The following is a 23,461-nucleotide window of genomic DNA, read 5'->3' as shown; positions in this document are numbered from 1 at the left end:
TTAATATGGATCGCCTATGTTTTGTAAGTCTGGAATTTTCATCTTTATCTGAGAATAACTACCTTGTAAGACAGTATATATGCCCACACCATGTTGATTAAAACATCTTTGCTCCATCAGAGCTTTGGTCCCTGTGTCTTTCTTTCTTTCTTTCTCTCTCTATTTCTGGCTGATTTCCTGGAACGCAAAAGCCGGCTGCGTAACCCAGGAAATATTAGCCTCTCTCCTTCTTTCACTTTCTCATTGTCGACTCCGGACCACCAGGTTCCAGTCCATTAAAGGACCTCAACAATCTTTCAACTCATTCATTCCTTACTCTTGCTGGGTGTATAATGTTGCAGATCAAAGGAACGTTAGAATTCTTCACTTTATCTTTTTCTTTAATTGTCACTATCTGAATTTAACCAACAATCTCCCCTTTATGGAGATTTTATGGTCAGGTAGGTGTAAGGAAAAGGGGGAGAGAAAAACGCTTTTTCTTTTAGAAAACTGAAGCCTGGATTATACTTCCCCCCTAGTCCTTCATTGCAGGCTAAATCCCGATTACACCTGTCTCCTCAGAGTAAAAGGCCCACATTCTACAGGGAACTTCATCCTTCTACGACTCACCAGCCACCTCTTTCCTGCTTCCCCACACCCTCGCAAGACAACACCATTGACATGTGGGAGGGCTCCCGCGTTGAGGGGCCACTGCTGGAGAAGTGGTCCACCCCTGAGCCACGTGCCCTTGCCTCTGTCTCAGAAGGACGGGCTGCTGAAGGCCCAGGCTGTGCCCTGCTCATCCACCCCAAGGAGCTCAGCAGCTCTTGCTGCCTCTCTCCCTTCCTGTTCTGCTTTCCTTCTGTTCTCCACCCATCAAAGAATGTCCTTGGGAAAGGGCCCAGCAGCCACTCACTCAGTGGTCTCCGTGATGGAGGACAGCCTGAGGCTAACCAGGCCCAAAGCCTTAGGCTGCAAGGGCAAGTTTTTAATGGAAGAGTTTTAGACATTGCCAAGAAGCTGGGAAGATTTGTACGTAGTGGAAGCCAGGGGCCATTCTGAAGGGCAAACCCAACACAGCTCTGAGAATCTGGTTTGCTTCCAGACAAAAAATTTCCTAGTTCATGGGGTTTCCACTGGGCCTCGGGATGATTTCTTACAGGCACTTAATTTCCTCTAGAGAAAAACATCTCTTTGCCTTAAAGGAATCCCTATCTCCATTAGAGACACTAATTGCCTCAAATTCCACTGCTAGAGACATATTCCTTAAGTTTAAGCATTTCCTTTTGAGGGTATCTTTTTTTTTCTTTGAATACCACATCAATTCACCACCATCTCAAAGTGAATTAGTTATGAACAGTTTCCCCCAAAGTGGCAAGATGACAAGTTGGGGACTTCAACTAGGGAGAGGGGTTGAGGGAAAGGTTATCAAGTTTGACCTCTGGGTCTAGTATTTTACAACAGGGCCGTTGCAGCAGGCAAACCCACACCATGCCTTCTGTTAGACACATGCCCATTCCCGCCTCCATTCCAGTCACGTGCCATTTCTTGGGAGGATCTCTTTGCACAGCACTAAGCTATAAGAATGACACAAACCCAGTGGGTCATACTGTCTGAGTCCCCAAGTTGAGATGCTGACATCTGTAACAAGGATTTCAAGACACAGGCCAAACACTGGGCCACTTGCAAATGAAATAAAGCAGACTATATTTTGGGTAAGAAACCTGAGCTTGCAAACCAGTGTATTTAAGAAATGATGGCTCTTCTCACAGCATAAATCTTAATGCAGAAAAACAAAATTCTTTAACAAGGTGCCTCAAAGCATTTATAGAATGGTGTGACTTTCAGAAGCATTTTTGGAGTTTAGATACTACCAGAAAAGAAGTGTCTATCTCTCCCACCAGCAATTATGTACATCTCTAAAATAAGGTGGAATGTCCGCGTGGGATAATTAATCCGAGAAATTTCAAGGATTTGGGGCTGGATTGGAGATTAAGGTCAAATCATGGAGGGGAAGACTGTGAGAGAGTGTGGAGGCCAACCACAGACTGAAGAGGATAACAGAGCTCTGCCCGTTGGCTCTGCCTCAGCCACCCCAGGCTGCCAGACTGAAGCCTTGCCAGCAGTGGGCCCACGACGCTCAGGACTCAGTCAAATCTGCCTTCCTGATTTTCCCCCACTCCCGACTCAAGACCAACTAGATAAATCCAAAGATACTCCCCTATCCAATCACTCAACATTCAGAAAACTAAGAGTATGGCATCCAGTCCCATCACCTCATGGCAAATAGATGGGAAAACAATGGAAACAGTAATAGACTTTATCTTTTTGGGCTCCAAAATCACTGCAGGTGGTCACTGCAGCCATGAAATTAAAAGACACTTGCTCCTTGGAAGAAAAGCTATGACCAACCTAGACAGCATACTAAAATGCAGAGACATCACTTTGCTGACAAAGGTCCATCTGGTCAAAGCTACGGTTTGTCCAGTAGTCACGTATGGATGTGAGAGTTGGACTATAAAGAAAGCTGAGCACCGAAGAACTGATGCTTTTGAACTGTGGTGTTGGAGAAGACTCCTGAGAGTTCCTTGGACAGCAAGGAGATCCAACCAGTCAATCCTCAAGGATATCAGTCCTGAATATTCACTGAAAGGACTGATGCTGAAGCTGAAACTCCAATACTTCGGCTACCTGATGCGAAGAGCTGACTCATTGGAAAAGACCCTGATGCTGGGAAAGACTGGGGGCAGGAGGAGAAGGGGACGACAGAGGATGAGATGGTTGGATTGCATCACTGACTCAATGCACATGAGTTTGAGTAAACTCCGGGAGTTGGTGATGGATAGGGAAGCCTGGCGTGCTGCAGTCCATGGGGTCGCAAAGAATTGGACACAACTGAATGACTGAACTGAATCCGATCACATAAGCTGCCTTGATTCCAGTTAGCTCTCCTCCAGTTCTCCCATGCCTCAAATAATGCTTCACTCTGAAGCTTTTCCAGGATCCTGAGAGCCTTTGGCCTCTGCCAAACCAAGTGATGGTGCTCACACTCTTGCTGTAGCAAGCTGGAAAGATACAGCCTCTGTTCTCATTTGACCTCCATTTTATTTCCACAATTACATGAGTTCAAATCCCAGCTCCTCTGCTGATTAACTGAGTGACCTTGGGGTGTTAGTTACTTCATCTTTCTATGCCTCAGGCACTTTATTTGTTGTGAGTTAATATATATAATTGTATTATTACTATAGTTAATATAAATATTATTATATGTATATATTAACTCTCTCTCTCTATGTATATATATAGAGAGAGAGCACTTACAATGGTGCCTGCAGGGAGTAGCCGCTCATTGAACGTTAACCATTATTACAATCACTATCAGAGGAGAACAGCTCAGGAGAGAATTCCAGGAGGAAACAGGAGTTGCATAATGAGAGCATAGGAGTGCTAAGAGAAGAGAGGCCAAAACTCTTCTCATCGGATCCCCCCAGACACAAGCTGCATAAGATGAGCAGAGTTCCCACTCTCATGGACTGCTCTGTCCATGAGAAGAAGCCTCTACCTGGCCGCCAAGAGCTTCAGCAACTTCATCCCCCGCAAGCACCATCCCTCCCATCCTTACTTCTGCCACCTTCCAGACGTACTTATTGAGTGCCTGACACACGCAAGGCCAGAGGCGGGAGCTGTGAGAGGTCAGAAAGGATTCTGCCCGCCAGCTTTCATGGAAGGGTTTTAGACATTGCTAAGAAGCTGGGCAAGATCTGTGGGAGACGGCAGTGTGGGTTCAGAGGCGAGTGGCTGTGGGTGGGTTGCACAAGCCTTAGGCTTGGGTTCTGGGTCTCTGCCCTCTGATGCTTAAGATATCAGGGGTCAGGGATGGTTTGGGGGGACAATGGCTGAACACAGAAAACCAAACAAAACCTAGGACTAAGTTGGGGATTTAATGAAAGACGCAGACAGGTCCTTTCTAGAAGGACTAAAGAGGTCCACCAGTACTGTCATTACTGATAACTATCTTAAGAGGAAGTAGAACCTAAGGCTTAAGACTGGGGCCACTTGGGTGCACTGTCCAGGGCCAAAGCTTACTGGCTATGGGGTCTTTAACAGCATGACTGGACCCTGTTGTGTCTCAGTTTTCTCATCTGTAAAATGGGGATGATAATAACAATCCTCATAGAGTTGTAGGTAGTAATAAGTGTGTCAATACATTCAAAGGGCTTAGAGAAACGTCCAACACCAGATAAGCCCACATCAGTTGTCTGTGTTGTTGTTGTGGTCCCCTCAGGTGTTAAACTTCATGAGTTTGAGCATCTTTTCTTCCCAGTTGGACTGTCTCTCCAGTGTCTGAGACAGTGCCTGATATGGGTGTTCAATTGTTATTTTAATATTTCAATGTTTTTTTTTTCACTTTTATGCAATCATTTTGAACTTGTAGGAAAGTTACAAAAATAGAGTAGGTTTCTGTGTTCCCTTCAGCCACCTCCCCCTAATATGAACAGGTTACATGACTACAGTAAAAAGAATGAAAGCAGGAGATTCACAATGACACAATGCTATCCACTAACCTCCAGACCTTACAATAAACATTTCACAGTGACAGAAGGAAGGAAGGAAAGAGGGCTATGGGCTGAAGTGATTGATCAAGGAGGGCTTCCTAGAGAAGGTAGATTTGTGCTAGGCTTTGAAACAGAAAGATCTTGCAACAGAGAGCGTGGATGAAAGGCATTCTAGGAGGGAGGAATCACAGACAGAAGCGTGGAGGCTGGAAGGCCCCAGGGGATGAGGGGAGAGTCAGAGGGTAGTCTGGCTGGAGGCAGGATGGGGCTGGAGGGTGGAGGACTGGGTGTGTGGAGGGGCAGAGGGGCAAGGGGCACGGCCATGCCCAGATACCTGGCCTTCTTCTTGTCCAGCTGCACTTCTTCTGTGCTGCCGTTGATGCCATAAAGGGTCATAAAGATGCTGGAGTCGGTGCCACCGCCCACCACGTCCCCTGTCCACACCGTCATTTCGTAGAGCACCTGTCCCGAGAGGGATGTGAGTCCTGGGCTTTGGCCTCAACCACCACCCCCGGTGATTTACTATACTTCACTCTCGCTGGGGCAAAAGAACACGTCCTCCAAGCTCCACGGCTCTGAAAAAAGCCCTCCCACTAAGCAACTGTGAGTGTCTGCAGAGCAAGAGCCAGGCCGTGTCACTGTCCCTGTCCCCCGCTGTGCCCGGCTCAAGGCTGGAGAGGAGTTCAGTTTCTGAGAGAGAACACATGTGGAGTGGGAACATGACCGATCGCCCCAGCATTAACCGATCTCCTTGTTTGTAGAAGCCCGACCTAAGTCCGTTCATCCCAGCTGCATGTGTTGGCCGCACAGTGGCTTTTGGAGCCATGCAGGGCGCCACTGAACCCCAGGGCCATCCCCACTGCTAGCTGTGGAATGGCAGATGTCCCACCCTCTCCAGCCTCTGCCTCCTCTCCGTAAATAGAGATGCGCACCATGCAGAGCTGTGAGAGCCACAGACACCTCGCCTTGGTGCCCACTCTGGGCCTGGCATCAAGGGGCCGCAGCAGTTCTAGGGGACCATCCCTCCTACGTGTCATGGCCAGCTCACACCCTGCGCATCAGTGATTGGAGTGTGTCGGGGCTGCTGGTTGAGGGATCTCTGCATCCTTTCGCTTGTGGGGTGGGCCAGCCACCTATCATAGGTGCTTTTCACTTTAGACTGGAGTTTTGCCCTTTGGCCTGAGGTTTGTGCCAAAAAGAGTGTGTTCTCTTTGTCTCTGCCAGAGGAGGCGAGAACAGCCCTCTCCCTGCAGCATGGTGCTTTCCTTGAGGCCCCTGCCTTGGTTCTTCCTTTGAGGGGCAGCCTCAGGGCAAGCAGGGCCATCTTCACCTCTGATCTGGAGTGTCCTCTGGCCCCTGACCTCTCATGCCACAGCCTCTTGCCAGGTGCCCAGTTAGGTCTCAAAGGTTCAGGAGAGGCCTGCACACACGGCCAAGAACACGCCATGCTGACTATCTCCTTGCATGTACCCATAGCCAGCCCCTTCTTTCCCCAGGGGCTCCCACACTGCAATATCACTGTCGCAGACGCTGGATTCCCACCACCAGTTGCCGTCAGATTCAGAACCTGTGTTATTCATGTCAGTGATCGCACCCCTGGTGTTGTCCTTTTCAGGCAGCACGGAGAGCCTTCACCACCATATTGCAAGGTCAGAAGTAATATTTCAGGCCTGGCCAGGAGGACACGTTTGCCGGGGAAATAACTGAACTACACTTTGCTTTCCCAGGAAAATCCTCTTAGACCACCTAACAAGGGTGTGTGTGGTGGGCACGGAGCTTCGGGAACAAAAGTAGAAGCCTGACCGCTCGGCTCTTACCCAGCAAACTTAGAACAATCAAAGCAAGCACTCGAGGCCCCGTGGAGACTGGCCCCTTAAGACTGGGCTCGCAGACTCCTGTCTTCTCCGGGTCCATCTTTTTTCTCTTCTTTACACAGACCCATCTCTTTTTATGCCATAGATGTGTTTCCAGAAAGAGACACAGAAACAGTCTTTTGTAATTCCAGTCTGATATCAGATGTCCTGGGGAGGTGGCCAGTCCAAAGAGCCCTCGGGTTCTTTGTGAAGTGACAAACCTGTGTTCTTTTGTAATATGAATAACTGCGGTGTGAGGGTTTGGATTTCCACAGATTAAAGACCCCAGAGGGAGGTGAGCTGCACCGAGAGGGGATGTGCATGTGTACTGGGGGTGGTGCGCACACACACACACACACACACATACACACACCCACATGCATGCCGGGAACAGGGTCAGGACAGAGGTCCCCGGAAGAACTGCGTGCTCTCCCCCACTGACCGTCTGGCCACAGATGCAGATGGCTGAGCAAGGGAGAGGGTGTCTGTGCTGTAGGAAGTTCGGCTCTCCAGCAGGAAGGAGATGGGCAGGCATCCACACTCCTGCCCGAATAGAGTTTAGAGCCCATAACTCAGCCCTTCCTTGTTTCCACATACAATACAGGCAAGGCACGCTCAGGTCCAGGGCGATGTCTTCCTACCTTTGTGGGACAGCTTCCAACCTAAATCTAGTAGCCCATTGATTTGGATTCAGGAACAGAGATGAGGGCTGGGACCTTCTGTTGACCCCACAGCTTTTCAGAGAAAGAGAAGTCTGCAGGGTCACGTGACACAGAAGCCTCTGGGCCATCAGCTGACCACGTGTCCTTGGGTCCAGCACCCAGCAACTTTGCTTCCTGCCTGGCACCGACCTGTGACTTCATACAACTCAGCCCAGGTGGAGCTGGGATAGGCACTCAGAGCACCCGCCTTCCAGCCTTTTCCACTTAAGGGGGACCTTGGGCAGATAGCACTCACTGCACTGAGACCCAGGGGCTCACAGCATCCCAAAGGCCATCTGTCCCCATCACCAGCCTACTGGTGTCAATGGAACATCCTTTGGAGAACAATGACTCTGGACATCTATGTAGAGCACGCTTTTCATGAACTATTCATGGTCTCATTCATTCTCATCAATACCTTACATGGGAGAGGATAGGAAGCATTATTTCCATGTGCTATGTGAGAAGACCAAGGCCCAGAGAGACCAGATGACCTGCCCAAGGTCACACAGCTGCAGACAAGAAGACACTTGAGTCTCATGGCTCCTAGCAACGTGGGTCTTGTTGGTACAAAGGGCTGCTGGTACAAAGGGCTGCAGCCCTGGCCAGTGCCCCAGGGATGAGTCTGCTCCTTCTCTCACTTCTGTCTCCCCTGTGCTCGCCCCCTTCACCTGGCACTCCCTTTGCCATGCCATACCATCCACACAAACAGGTACCCCCTATACCTTCACCCCGATGTTCACCACCATGGCATCCAGGAGGTCGAAGACACGGGAGGTGACGCCATCTCCTCGGTCCTTGGCAAGCCAGCAATTGCAGCGCAGTATGTATTTGGTCCCCTGGGTGGGCACGGCCAAGCACAGCTCCTCCACCAGCCAGCAGCTCTCGGGGGAGGCCCCGTCATGGCCCAGCTAGGCGGGGACACACCGGGGCCGTGAGGATGGGGCACAACTGGGCAAGAAGCCCTGCCTGCTCAGCATCCCCTCCCCCATTTGTTAGCCCCCCCCACCCCCCCACCCCCATCTTCAGTGCTGCCTTCCAGCGTGCTCTGCACTCACTGATCCAAGTCCCTCCTGTGAAGGTGGAGAGATTTTGCAGATGCAATGAAGGTCTCTAATCAGATGACCCTGAGTTCATCAAAAGATTATTCTAGGAGGGCCTGACCTAATTAGGCGAGCCCTTCAAAAGCGGGTGTAGACATCAGAGAGGGAAGACGTCACAGAGATTTGAAACAGAGGAGATCCTCTCTGAATGGCTTTGAGGAAACACGTTGCCTGGCTTTGGAGAGGGCCACATGGCAGAGAATTCAGGCAGCCCCTGGCCTCGGTCCTACGACCACAAGGGAACTGATTTCCTCCCACAACCACTGAGCTTAGGACAGGACCCCAAGTCTCAGATGAGACCAGAGCCCTGGCAGCAACTTTGACCTCAGCCCAGTGAGAACTTGAGAAGAAGACACAGCTAACCCTGGACTCCTGGCCATACATTTGTGTGGCCTTAGGTTACTAAGTTTGTAGTGACTTGTTACAGAGCAATTAAGAAAAAAAACTAATACACAGACATCGCCTCTGGGTGGGTGGAGAATGGACCTGGAAGGGCAGGTGAGGCATCCAAGGTCACCCAGCCAGCTGAAGACAGAGGCCAGGAGCTCTTCCTGTGCTGCTTGTTCTGAGCCAGGCTCAGGTCAGGCCCACTCAGCCTCCCACCCATGTATAGGTCAGCTCCTTCCTTCCCTGGGGGTCACCACCCCGAGGCCCTAGAGACCGGCACCTCTATTTTTTTGATGACGCCAACATCCAAGCCGGCAACATAGAACTCCTCTACAGAGCCGCAGGTGAAGCCCTTCTTCCCCCGGGGATAGTCCAGCCAGATGCGGTTACTGCGCTCGTCCTCCTGCCCGATGAGGATGACGTAGGCCCGACTGTCGGTGGCTGCATCCCTGTGCTTCCCCGTGGTGACTGACACGTAGTAGGGAATAACTGCAAGAGATCATGGGAGCCCAGCCTCATTACGGGCCAGGGGGGACCAGGGTGGGCTTGGAGACTTGGAAATGACCTCTGGAGGCACTGATCTCAGCTCCCTGTCTCTGAGACAAAGTATAACAGAGCTTTTCAGACTGGTGAGCTATCTATGGGGAGTGTCTACCCTCCAAGGGGGCTTTCCATATGGCGTGAATGGTAAAGAACACACCTGTCAATGCAGGAGACATAAAAGATGTGGGTTTGATCCCTGGGTCGGGAAGATCCCCAAGAGGAGGGCATGGCAGTCCACTCCAGTATTGTTGCCTGCAGAATTCCATGGACAGAGGAGACTGGAGGGCTATAGTCCACAGCGTCGCAAGGAGTCAGACATGGCTAAAACAACTTAGCCTGCACCCTCCACGTAGTGAGGGAGTTGGTAAGTCCCAAATGAAGATCAAAGAGAGATCACTGCAACATCTAAAAGCCCCACTGACCAATTAGCTTAGCTGCACCCAGCACTCCCACGCGAAGTGGGCCGAGAGCAAGAACTGCTACCCAGTTACAGGATATATGCCTGACAAGCACACTATGGACGTACAAATGAGGTTGGCAAAAGCAAGTTCTCATGAAAAGCAGGAATTTAGAGAAGAAAAATAAAATGGTATTTATATGTGTAACATAAATGAAAGTTCTAGAAGGCATTCATTTCCAAAGCATGTTTTAAACAGCACAAAAACCTGCTCAGGAAATATGCTTAGAGTTCTAGTTGCCCAGCCAGTGTCCATTCTCCTTACAGCTAGGGGTGGTCACGATATATAAGATGTTGGGAACTTTTCTTTTAAAGGGTCTGACTCAACTGGGAGGAACACCTTTTTGCTCCTTACCCTTCCAATCATTCTGCCTGGAATGTGATGTGATATTTGGAGCTCCAGCTCCAGTTCATCTTGGAACCATGGACACCTTTTACGATGGAAGCCACTTGGAGGACTGTTAGTTTGGTCAGGTTGAAGAGCCTAGGACCCTGAATTTGCTGGAGCTGCTGTATCAGCCCTGTGTTTCTCTTTGAACTTTTATGAGTAAGAAAAGAAATGCTTCATGTTTGTTATTTGTAGTTACTAACTGAAACAGGTTGGAAAACCTTCTCCTAATTACCATATGTAAAATAGATGATCAGTGCAAGTTCCATGCATGAAGCAGGGCACTCAAAGCTTCATGGGACAACGCAGAGGGATGAGGTGGGGAGGGAGGCGGGCGGAGGATTCAGGATTGAGGGACATCTGTACACCCATGCCTGATTCATGTTGATGTATGGTAAAAACCACCACAGCATTGTGAAGTAATTAGCCTCCAATTAAAATAAATAAATAAATTTATAACAAACAAACAAAACCTTCTCCCAGCTAACCTTCCTAAATAGCTTGGGAGACATTGCCCTGATGAAGCGGACGTTTGGTTATGCAACCTGTAGCCCTTTGAAAAATTTCCAGACTACACCTTCCTGGCTGGAATTATCCGCATTGTTTTCTTCCCACGGCTGTATTTCATCTTTACAAAAAGAACCCCACTGGCCTGTCCACAGTTGATCACAGTGCTTAATTCAGTTTAGTTCGGTTGCTCAGTTGTGTCTGATGTGCTCTGCATATAAGTTTAATAAGCAGGGTGACAATATACAGCCTTGACGTACTCCTTTCCCAGTTTGGAACCAGTCCATTGTTCCACGTCCGGTTCTAACTCTTGCTTCTTGACCTGCATACAGATTTCTCAGGACGCAGGTAAGGTGGTCTGGTATTCCCCTCTGTTGAAGAATTTTCCACAATTTGTTGTGATCCACAGTCAAAGAATTTGGCATATTTAATAAAGCAAAAGTAGATGTTTTCCTGGAACTCTCTTGCTTTTTCAATGATCTAACGGATTTTGGTAATTTGATCTCTGGTTCCTCAGCCTTTTCTAAATCCAATTTGAACATCTGGAAGTTCTCGGTTCACTTACTATTGAAGCCTTGCTTGGGGAATTTTAAGCATTACTTTGCTAGCGTGTGAGATGAATGCAATTGTGTGGTAGCTTGAACATTCTTTGGCATTGCCTTTCTTTGAGATTGGAATGAAAACTGACCTTTTCCAGTCCTGTGGTCAATGCTGAGTTTTCCAAATTTGCTGGCATATGGAGTGCAACACTTTCACAGCATCATCTTTTAGGACTTGAAATAGCTCAACTGGAATTCCATCACCTCCACTAGCTTTGTTTGTAGTGATGCTTCCTAAGGCCCAGTTGACTTCGCATTCCAGGATGTCTGACTCTAGGAGAGTGATCACACCATCATGGTTATCTGGGTCTTTAAGGTCTTTTTTGTATAGCTCTTCTCTGTATTCTTGCCACCTTTTCTTAATATCTTCTGCTTCTGTTAGGTTGATACCATTTCTGTCCTTTATTGTGCCCATCTTTACATGAAATGTTCCCTTGGTATCTCTAATTTTCTTGAAGAGATCTGTAATCTTTCCCATTCTATTATTTGCCTCTATTTCTTTGCACAGATCACTTAGGAAGGTTTTCTTATCTCACCTTGCTATTCTTTGGAATTCTGCATTCAGATGGGTATATCTTTCCTTTTCTCCTTTGCCTTTAGTTTCTCTTCTTTCTCAGCTATTTGTAAGGCTTCTTCAGACAACCATTTTGCCTTTTGCATGTCTTTTTCTTGGGGATGGTCTTGATCACTGCCTCCTATACAATGAGATGAACCTCCGTCCATAGTTCTTCAGGCACTCTGTCTATCAGAGCTTATCCCTTGAATCTGTCACTTTCATTGTATAATCGTAAGGGATTTGATTTAGATCATACCTGAACGGTCTAGTGGTTTTCCCTACTTTCTTCAATTTCAGTCTGAATTTTGCAATAAGGAGTTCATGATCTGAACCACAGTCTCCTCCTGGTCTTGTTTCTGCTGACTGTATAGAACTTCTCCATCTTTGGCTGCAAATAATATCATCAATCTGATTTCAGTACTGACCATCTGGTGATGTCCATGTGTAGAGTCGTCTCTTGTGTTGTTGGAAGAGGAGGTTCTCTTGGCCAAACTCTGTTAGCCTTTGCCCTGCTTCATTTTGTACTTCAAGGCCAAACTTGCCTGTTACTCCAAGTATCTCTTGAATTCCTACTTTTGCACTCCAGTCACCTATGATGAAAATGACATCTTTTTTGGTACCACTTCACCTGCTGTTAATTCCTTCTTGTGTGTTTTTCATTTCAGTTATTGTATTCTTCAGCTCTGATTGGTTCCTTTTTATATTTTCTAGTTCCTTGTTAAAATTCTCACTGGGTTTGTCTTTGCTCTTCCCTGGTTCAGTTAGCATTTTTATAACTAATGCTTTGAACTCTTCATCTGGTAAATTATTTATCTCTGTTTTATTTGTCATTTTTCAGACTCTTTTGTCTTGTTCTTTCATTTGAAACAAATTCCTCTGCCTTCTTGTTTTGCTTAACTTCCTCTCTATCAAATTAGGTAAAAAACAGTTTCTTGTCCCAGTCTTGAAGGGGTTTGCTTGTGTGGGAGCAATCCTATCAATCTGTGTGTGCCCAGTGGCTTTGGCAAGACAGCCGGATCTGGAGTCAGCACAGGTCGCGTCTTCCCCTCAGGTGTGCTGGCAACTCTCACCAGGGTGGGAAGTGGGGCTGGAGATGGAGAGGCTGGAGCCAGAGCCAGGTGTGGCCCAGGGCTTCTGCTGTGCTCAGTGGCCAACACTGCCCTACTAGGGCTGGGGTCAGGTCCAGGGCTGCTGTTGTTCATTGCTCAGTCATCTCCAACTCTTTTCAGCCCCTTGGACTGCAGCACGCCAGGCTTCCCTGTCCTTCACCGTCTCCTGGAGTTTGCTCTCCCAGAGGTCCAGCGTGCTAAGGCAGAAGTCCTGAGGGTCAAGTTCAAATCAGTTCTATTTCCTCTACGTGTGTGTACTTCCCCATCACTTTCATCCTAGAAGGGAGTAGTGTTGCAGCGAGAGAGGTCAGAGTGGGCCCCTGGTGTGGCCAGGGGCATGCACTGAGGCGGTCCTGGTATACCAATTAGAGCTTCAGTGCGCTTTTGATGCATCATCTCTGCAAGTGCCAGAAATGGCCATGCTCACCCCATTCAGATGAATTCCAGGTCCCAGCCATCTCTGTTCCCCACAGTCGCACACTCTCCTTGGCTATGACAGACTTCACCCTAGTGGAGCTGTGCTGGAGCTAGAGTGGTGGGATGTGGGAAGTGGGCCAGGGGTCCTGGGGAGTTTCAGTCTGCTTCTTCCTATTTGATCCCAGGAGTAAGCATGCCTGTGTGTGGAATCTAGGTTTCTTACAGCCCTCCTGCAAGTCCCACAGATTTTCAAATCAGTTATGGGGAGTCATCTCCTCAGTATCAGACCCCAGGGCAGAGGTGCCCAATATGTGGTCCAAACTGCTCACTCCCCAGGGAGGATCTCCTAGCCTGTGTAATCGCTGACTCTTCTATGTTCCTTCCTAGGGGCACTAGTCCCAACCCGATCGCTTCTCTTCCCTTCCTACCTGACTCCACGTGGCTCTTTGTCTCTTCCACTCTCCAGTTTGTTTTCAGTGAGAGCAGTTCCACATGCAGGTGTATTTTAGATATGTTCATAGTGGGAGGTGAGCTTGGTCTCCTACTCTATCATCTTGATCTCCTCCCTCTTAAATCCTTGATTTCTTATATTCCCTGGACTAAAGCTGAACTGTGAGCCAAAGTCAAAGATTTCCCCAAAGCAACCAAAGATCCTTACAGATCTGAGGAGGGATTTAATATAGTCATTCAAACTCATCAACCTGGATTCTCTAACATGTCAGCTAGTTAATGTGCTTGGTGGTAAAGGCCAGGCCCAGCACTGAATGCAAACTATTAATTGGGAAAATCCTAAAAGATGTCTAGAATCACAACTGGGAGTCCATCCTGCTATCTCACTATAGAAATACCTTGAAGATATGGCAGGTTCAGTTTTGGACCACAGCAATAAGGTAAATATTGCAATAAAGTGAGTCACATGAATTTTTTGGCTGCCCAGTGGATACGCCACCTGATGCAAACAGCCGACTCATTGGAAAAGACTCCAATGCCGGTAAAGATTGAAGGCAGAAGGGAAAGAGGGTGATGGAGGATGAGATGGTTGGATGGCATCACCAATTCAATGGACACAAACTTGGGCAAACTCCAGGAGATGGTGAGGGACAGGGAAGCCTGGCGTGCTGCAGTCCATGGTGTCGCAAAGAGTTGGACACGACTTGGTGACTGAACAATAACTACCACAGACCATAATCTATAAAGTGTGCAATAGCATTATATCTAAAAAATGTGCATGTCTTAATTTAAAAATACTTTATTGCCAAAAAATGCTAACCACCATCTGAGCCTTCAGTGAGTCATATTTTCCCCCCAGTGGATGATCTTGGTTCTGTGTTGATGGCTGCTGACTGACCAGGGTGGCTGTTGCTCCAGCCTGGGGTGGCTGTGGCCATTTCTTAAAATAAGACAACAATGAAGTTTGCTACATCAACTGACTCTTCCTTTCATGAACAATTTCTCTGTAGTGTACGATGCTCTTTGATAACATTTTACCCACAGTAGAACTTCTTTCAAAATTGGAGTCAACCTTCTCAGACCCTGTCACTGCTTTATCCACTAAGTTTAAATAATATTCTAAATCTTTTGTTGTCATTGCAACAATCCTCACAGTATCTTCACCAGGAGAAGATTCTTTTTCAAAAAACCACTTTCTTTACTCATCCATAAAAGCGACTTCTTGACTGTTAAAGTTTTATCATGAGATGGCAGCAATTCAGTCACATCTTCGGGCTCCACTTCTAAGTCTAGTTCTCTTGCTATTTCCAGCATATCTGCAGTAACTTCCACTACTGAAGTCTTGAACCCCTCAAAGTCATCCATGAGGGCTGGAGTCAACTTCTTTCAAACTCCTCTTAATGCTCATAATTTGAACCTCTTCCCATGAACCACGAACACTTTTAGTGGCATCTAGAATGGTGCATTCTAGAGGTTTCCATTTTACGTTTCCCAGGTTCATTAGAGGAATCACTGTCTATAGAAGCTATAACTTTATGAACTGTATTTGTTAAAGAATAAGACTTGACAGTAAAAATTACTCCCTGATCCATGGGACGCAGAATGAATATTGTATTAGCAGGTATGAAAACATTAATCTCATTGTACATCTCTATCAGATCTCTTGGGTGACCAGCTGCCCTGTGAATTAGTAGTAATATTTTGAAAGGAATCTTTCCCAAGGGGGAACGGGTGGGATGGGATGAATTGGGAGATTGGGATTGACACATATCCACTATTGATACTATGTATAAAGTAGACAACTGATGGGAACATACTGTAGAGACAGGGAACTCTACTTAAAGCACTGTAGTGTCCTAAATGGGAGGGCAGTCCAAAAGAGAGGGGATATATGTATACATTTTGCTATGCAGCAGAAGTTAACACAACATTGTAAGGTAACTATACTGCAATAAAATTTTTAGAAAGCCATGATATCAAATCATGTATATGAGTCAAGTTTTATAAGTAAAATATATCATACAGCAAAAAAGGGGAAGCTTGAAATATTGCAATAATTACCAAAATGTGACACAAAGACAGGAAGTAAGCAAATACTGTTGGAAAAACGGCACTGATGGACTTGCCCCACTCAGGGTTACCACAAACCTTCAATTTGCTTAAAAAAAAAAAAAAACAAATCTGTGAAGCATTATAAGTGTATTAAGTCTCTCAGATGTGGCTGACTCTTTGCGATCCCATGGACTGTAGCTCACCAGGTTCCTCTGTCCATGGAATTCTCCAGGCAAGAATACTGGAGTGGGTTGCCATACCCTTCTTCAAGGGATCTTCCCAACTCAGGGTTTGAACCTGGGAGATAGATTTTTTTTAACCATATAAGCCACCAGGGAAGCCCAGAAGCACAATAAAGTGAAGTGCAAAGAAAAAAAAAAGCAAACAAAACGAGGTATGCTTGTATACGATCAGCCTCAGGCAATCACTAGGTGACTTCATCAGGCAATTCCTAAGGCTTTTCCAAAGCCTGTTGATTGAAACAAAATTCAGGCTTGCACACAAAAATCTAATAAACCTGCGCATAACTATTACAATTGATTTCAGATGATTTAATCCCCCTGGGTAACTTTTAATTCTATGTTTATTAATTGTTAACAGGGACCGTTTCCTTCCAGCAGAAAAAAAGGCCAGGATGCAATAGGAAACTGGGTCTACTCCAGGTTATTTAACCTGCCACACCACCTCTCTCGTACTCTAGATGAGTCACCTAAAAGAAAGACGGCCAAAATTTTTACTCTTCATCTCCAGTAACTGAAGGCCCCTAAACAAAACTTAAACCCTTTAGTTTCTGCCATTAGTGCAAAGAGCCAAGACACTGGAAAAGAAATTGCTACAAATTTTAAGTGCTTTAGACACTGTCAGCCCTCCAAATAACCTCTCCAAGTGACAGTCACTCAACCATGTCTGACTCTTTTCAACCCTATGGACTGTAGCCCTCCAGACTCCTCTGACCATGGAATTCTCCAGGCAAGAATACTTGAGTGGGTTGCCATTTCATTCTCCATGGGATCTTCTCAACCCAGGATTGAACCCAGGTCTCCTGCATTGCAGGCAGAGTCTTTACTACCTGAGCCACCAGGGAAGCCCAAATAGCCTCTCCAGTGTCCTCCCAATTCTCTAGGGCAGGGCTCACAGAAAATACAGGGGCTCTTCCCAATCCTCCCTCTTAATGGGCTTGGAGAAACATTCCCCCAGATTGGAATGAATCTCTCCCAGTCCTAACTGTCACCAGAGCCACACTCCCAAGGCTCAACCCCACTACTAAAACAGCCCCTGCCCCACGGTACTAATCAGTTCAGATAGTGGAGATCGCTAATGAACCTCGAGAGGTTCCTGTCTCTGAACCTATTTCCTTTTGTTTAGGCCCTTTGAGAGATACATGTCTTTTTCTTCTTAGTTCCTTTGTCCCTATCCATTGATTAGGCCAAGACTTCTTTTTTTTTTTTTTTTTTAATTTTTTTTTTTAATTTTATTTTATTTTTAAACTTTACATAACTGTATTAGATTTGCCAAATATCAAAATGAATCCGCCACAGGTTTACATGTGTTCCCCATCCTGAACCCTCCTCCCTCCTCCCTCCCCGTGGCCAAGACTTCTTACAGAAGTATCATGTTGGAATTTCTTTCTCCCCCAAAGGAGAAATAATTCTAGGACTTGACAGTAGTCATCAAAGCAGCCCACCAGATGAGTTACATGACTTCTTTTATTTTCTCTGTGTCGGACAGTACTAGAGATGGTTCTGGAAACACTGATCCTTTGTCCCAATTGAATCAGCTACCACCCTCCTTAAAGGCAAAATCCTTAACCGATACTGGCAAAATTCACAGTGCACCTCCAACCAAGATTCAAACAGATTCTCAAAATCTCTTCTCAGAATTAATCAATGTCCTACAAATGAAGAACCCGTCCAGGCACAAAGTCAATAACACAAGATTACAAGGCTCAAGGCTTCATTATCTCTTGTACTGGCTCCTGTAACTCTCCCATTTTGCCATGAGACAATGTAAGAGCCAAAGGTATAGAGGTTTCTCCTAAGCCTCAAACAATAAAAACAACATTATCCCTCAACACCCCATTGTTCCTAACCCTCAAATGTTACTACTGTCCATCCCCACTGGAGCAAATTCTTTACTGTAGCTTATCTACGTAGTGCATCACTACGAACAAAGCTAGTGGAGGTGATAGAATTCCAGTCGAGCTATTCCAAATCCAGGAAGATGATGCTGTGAAAGTGCTGCACTCAATATGCCAGCAAATTTGGAAAACTCAGCAGTGGCCATAGGACTGGAAAAGGTCCGTTTTCATTCCAATCCCAAAGAAAGGCAATGCCAAAGAATGCTCAAACTACCACACAATTGCACTCATCTCACACGCTAGTAAAGTAATGCTCAAAATTCTCCAAGCCAGGCTTCAGCAATATGTGAACCGTGAACTTCCTGATGTTCAAGCTGGTTTTAGAAAAGGCAGAGGAACCAGAGATCAAATTGCCAACATCCGCTGGATCATGGAAAAAGCAAGAGAGTTCCAGAAAAACATCTATTTCTGCTTTATTGACTATGCCAAAGCTTTTGACTGTGTGGATCACAATAAACTGTGGACAATTCTGAAAGAGATGGGAATACCAGACCACCTGATCTGCCTCTTGAGAAATTTGTATGCAGGTCAGGAAGCAACAGTTAGAACTAGACATGGAACAACAGACTGGTTCCAAATAGGAAAAGGAGTATGTCGCGGCTGTATATTGTCACCCTGCTTATTTAACTTCTATGCAGAGTACATCATGAGAAACGCTGGACTGGAAGAAGCACAAGGTGGAATCAAGATTGCCGGGAGAAATATCAATAACCTCAGATATGCAGATGACACCACCCTTATGGCAGAAAGTGAAGAGGAACTAAAAAGCCTCTTGATGAAAGTGAAAGTGGAGAGTGAAAAGTTGGCTTAAGGCTCAACATTCAGAAAACGAAGATCATGGCATCCGGTCCCATCACTTCATGGGAAATAGATGGGGAAACAGGGGAAACAGTGTCAGACTTTATTTTTCTGGGCTCCAAAATCACTGCAGATGGTGACTGCAGCCATGAAATTAAAAGACGCTTACTCCTTGGAAGGAAAGTTATGACCAACCTAGATAGCATATTCAAAAGCAGAGACATTACTTTGCCAACAAAGGTCTGTCTAGCCAAGGCTATGGTTTTTCCTGTGGTCATGTATGGATGTGAGAGTTGGACTGTGAAGAAGGCTGAGCGCTGAAGAATTGATGATTTTGAACTGTGGTGTTGGAAAAGACTCTTGAGAGTCCCTTGGACTGCAAGGAGATCCAACCAGTCCATTCTGAAGGAGATCAGCCCTGGGATTTCTTTGGAAGGAATGATACTAAAGCTGAAACTCCAGTACTTTGGCCACCTCATGCGAAGAGTTGACTCATTGGAAAAGACTCTGATGCTGGGAGGGATTGGGGGCAGGAGAAGGGGATGACAGAGGATGAGATGGCTGGATGGCGTCACTGACTCGATGGACTTGAGTTTGGGTGAACTCCGGGAGTTGGTGATGGACAGGGAGGCCTGGTGTGCTGCGATTCATGGGGTCACAAAGAGTCGGACACGACTGAGCGACTGATCTGATCTGAGAAGAAGCTAGTCAGTACCTTTATGCATTAACTCTGGAAGAAAAAAAAAATTCACCTGGACAGTAACGCTTCAGGGTTTTACTAAGAGTCCTTCCTATTTCTTACAAATCCTGAAGCCTGATCTGGATGATAAAAATTCCCCTAGGGATCTACTTTGGCGCGCTATGTGGAGGATTTGTTTCTTTACTCTCCTTCTCAAGCTTCCTTTTAAAAAGACAGTATCCACTCGCTAAAGCTTTTAACCTTGAAGGGACATAAGATTGCCAAAGAAAAGTTGCAGTTTGCCTCAGTCCCTAGTTTCCACAGGTAAGGCATCTAATATCAGAACAAGAGTTATACCTAGTTCCAGACAGACCTCACTGTGTCCTAAATTTCCCCAAACCCCAAATTAAGTGCTGACTGCTAGGTTTTCTAGAGCTACTTTGTTATTGCAAAAATTGAATTCCAAATTTTTCTCTTATGGTCAAACCTGTGTTTGTTTTACTAAACAATAATAACACTGACCTAATATTATGGGATGGAGAAGGAAATGGCAACCCACTCCAATGTTCTTGCCTGGAGAATCCCAAGGATGGAGGAGCCTGGTGGGCTTCTGTCTATGGGGTCGCACAGAGTCGGACACGACTGAAGCGACTTAGCAGCAGCAGCAATATTATGGGAAGAAGCAGATGACATAGCTTCTAAGGCCTTAAAGGAGAGTTTGATGAATCCACCTGCCCTCGGGCATCTCAAAGATCATATTTTGTTTTCCCTTTTGGCATATGAAAAGGAAGAGGTATGTGTATGCCTTGGGGTACATGCCTTAAAACACAGGGAGAACCATTGGCCCACAGGGTATGACAGCCAGCAACTGGAGCCTGTGCCAATGGGATATCCTCTTTGCCATTGAAGCTACTGCCCTTTTGGGTCAGTTGAGTTCAGTTCAGTTCAGTCGCTCAGTCATGTCCGACTCTTTGGGTAAGGGCTACCAAAAAAATCCTTATGAGATCTTGAACCATTTTTGTGCCTCATGCAGTAGAAGCCCTCCTGAATTCTCATCACACTCAACATTTCTCAGTCAGCTGTCTCACTTCCCGTGAAGTCCTTTTGTTAACTGCTCCTTACATAACTCTTTTACATTGTAATATCCTTAGCCAGGCTACTCTTCTCCTCTCCGTGATGAAGTCCCTCTCTACTGATTAACGCTGACGGGTCACCTCTTGACTCTCCTCATGCTCTTCAGCAAACTCCTTCGGGTAATGTTGACTTCTCATGGTTCACTGATGGGTCCTATGCAAAAGGTGACAATGAGAAATATTTTGCTGGGTGTGCTACTGCAACTCCTTTGATGATGTTACTTTAGCCCTATGGTACACATGGTTACTCATGAGTGATCTCAAGAGGTTTCCAGTCCTACACAGACTCATACTTCAGCCAAAGACAAAACTGCCAGTATTTAAACTGATGGTAGATATGCTTTTGGAATAGCTCATGATTCTGGAATGTTGTGGCAAAAGCACGGCTCCTTTACTTCCAGTGGAAATAAAATTTAAGTGGCCCCTATGTTCAGGAATTATTGGATGCAATGTTTTCACTTGCAGTTTTAGCTATTAATAAGTTTAGAAGGCATTCTAAACTTAACTCGCTGGAAGCTAAGGGAAATCACCTTGCTGGCATTTCTGCAAGGAATACTGACCTTAAAGGAACTGATAGCAGTCAAACTTCTGTAACAGTTCAAAGGGATATTTCCCCCAAATGATAACTTAGCAAAACTAGCTAGAAAAGCCCAACAATTAGCCTCAGAAGAAAGAAAAACAAGATTGGAAATTCAACAGTTCTTGGTTTGATAAAAAAGAGAAAGCTATTTGGTTTGGTCCAAACAACAACCCAGTCTTACCAGAGAGTAAAATCCCCACTCCTCACCACTGTACCGGCATCAGACCATTGTTCTACTGGAGAAATGATAGCATCCATGAATCAATACTAGTGAGGAAACATTAACAAGGCCACAAAAGCGCTTACCTCACTCTTCCACTTCTCTGAAACACAACTCAGGAAAATCTGCTTGCATTGCTTCTGGACATTGTAAACTTACTAATGGACCATTTGAGGTCTGGCAAATGGGTTTAATACAACTTCTTACGTCTCATGGAGATAAATATCTTTCAGTCATGGTCTGTATGTTTTCACACTGAATGGAAGCCTTCCCTAGAGACAGACTGCTGCCTCTTCTGTGGACAAAGCCCTTTTGGAGAAGATTATACCTACTTGAGAAACTACTCTCAAACTTCATAGTGATTGAAGAACTAATTTCGCTAGTCAGGTACTTTGATGTGTGTGCATGCTAAGTCGCTCAGCTGTTTTCAACTCTTTGCAACCCCATGGACTGTGGCCCACCAGGTTCCTCTGCCCATGGAATTCTCCAGGCAAGAATACTGGAGTGGGTAGTCATTCCCTTCTCCAGGGGATATTACCAACCCAGGAATCGAACCCAGGTCTCCTGCATTGCAGGCAGCTTCCTTTACCATTTGAGCCGCCAGGGAAGCCCAGGTACTTTGACAAAGTCTGCACTATTTGGCTGGTTTTAATATACTTTAATTGTGCTAACCACTCTCAATCCTCTGGTTTAGTCAAATGCACTAACAGCATTATTAAGATTCAATGGCAATTTCTGTAGAAACCCTCCAAATACATTAGCAAAAAGCACTGCCACTGATTCTTCTAAATCTTAGACCCACTCCTTTCGGAACTCACCAACACACACCCTTTAAGATGGTCACAGTACACCCAGTGTACTTGGCTTCTGCTTTTTCTGATCCACAACTGATAAAAAGAGAGATACTCTAATACAATTTCTATTGAAAATAATCATGTTATTTGTAGAGCAATCTTTTCATGGTATGCTCTTTGGAGACAAAGATCTTAAGCATTATGCCTTGCGACCTGGATATTTTGTTTATTGGAAAAGACTATCTTCAATCTTGCTGGAAAAGCTTCTGGGAAGCACTGCTAGCCAACACTTGTGCTACTGAACTCCAAGGAATAGACTCTTGGATTCATATGACAAAGAAGGCAATTAAATCCTGATCGGACATGTACATCATCCAGTCACATGACAGTAAATATTTCCTGGAACTGAAGCATACAACAACTGATGAAACAGCTTTCCCAAGATATCCAGATCAGGTCTGTCAGAAGTGTGTTTCCAAACTCCTGATGGAGATATAAAGCTTCAGGTAAACTCCAGAGTCTATTATTTTTGTAACATGGACTTTGGATTTAAAAAATGCCTGAGATTTCTCCCTCCTTCCTTGTTACTCAAATGTGATCTTATTAGGTTTCCAATCTGTACACTTTCTCTCCAACATGGGACACTATACCCAGGAAACGTCCTTCCTGACACTGAGGGACAAAAACCTGCTGAGAAGTGAAAACCTGACTCATCAGTGATGCTTTCATAAAAAGAACTCCGTCAAGAGGAGAAAAAAAAAAAAAAAAACAGACAAAAAACTACAAACTGTAATGAAATAGTCAGGAAACCAGAAGGGGGAGCTCTCATGTCCTGTGACAACAGACAGAGCCCAGGAAAGACTCCTCTTCTATCCTGGCAACAACTCAGCCAATGAAAAGCTGTGGACTCTTGGTTTACTCCAGCCTTCCCAACTTCCTTTTCTCCTCTATGAAAGAGTTCTCCTTCCCTTGCTCTGTCGGGACTTGCATGTAGCTTGACCTGGCTGTAGACTCCAAATTGCAACTCTCTGCTGATCCCAAATAAGCTCATTTTCACTAGAGAAATAACTTGCAGTCTGTTTGTTTGTTTGTTTTGGTCAATGTATCTCAGTTCACAGAGCTGTTGTGGGGATGGAAATAGCATGTGAGGAACCTGTGTGTAAACTACAAAATGTTACATGTAAGTGAAATGACGGTAAGGTTAATACACGGCCTGTCCAGGAATAGTTTAAACACATTTCCATGTGAGCTCTCTGCTTGGCTTACCTGGGCCCTCCTGAACATAGTCAGCCATGGGCCCCGTCACTGTGGCGATGTCGATGTCGGCCATCTTGGAGCTCAGGGTGATCTCCCAGAAGTCAGCGGGGCTGCTGCAGTTGCTGCTCCGGTCCCCGCTATACTCCTGTCAGGAGGAGCACAACCCAGGCCCCTTACGCCTCTGGCACCTTGTTTTCCGCAGAATC

The 23,461-nt window shown here is 45.9% G+C and overlaps 1 protein-coding gene across 2 annotated transcripts in view; it reads right to left on the bottom strand.

The window, feature by feature from the left end:
- LOXHD1 (lipoxygenase homology PLAT domains 1) overlaps positions 1–23,461 on the bottom strand; it is a 195,615-nt gene that overhangs the window by 35,793 nt on the left and 136,361 nt on the right. The window contains exons 31-34 of one of the 2 annotated variants that reach the window (XM_025273259.3): positions 23,265–23,400; positions 8,860–9,068; positions 7,815–8,000; positions 4,870–4,997 (exon numbers count right to left, since the gene is read on the bottom strand). In XM_025273259.3, coding sequence (XP_025129044.3) covers positions 4,870–4,997; positions 7,815–8,000; positions 8,860–9,068; positions 23,265–23,400 — 659 coding nt within the window. The remainder of the gene's footprint in view (positions 1–4,869; positions 4,998–7,814; positions 8,001–8,859; positions 9,069–23,264; positions 23,401–23,461) is intronic. The other variant, XM_044934547.2, reaches the window with a different exon arrangement.

Source organism: Bubalus bubalis, chromosome 22, assembly GCF_019923935.1.
Source record: "Bubalus bubalis isolate 160015118507 breed Murrah chromosome 22, NDDB_SH_1, whole genome shotgun sequence".
NCBI classification, from domain to species: domain Eukaryota; kingdom Metazoa; phylum Chordata; class Mammalia; order Artiodactyla; family Bovidae; genus Bubalus; species Bubalus bubalis.
The sequence above is the reverse complement of the archived record's forward strand: the minus strand, read 5'-3'. Positions and strand labels throughout refer to the sequence as shown.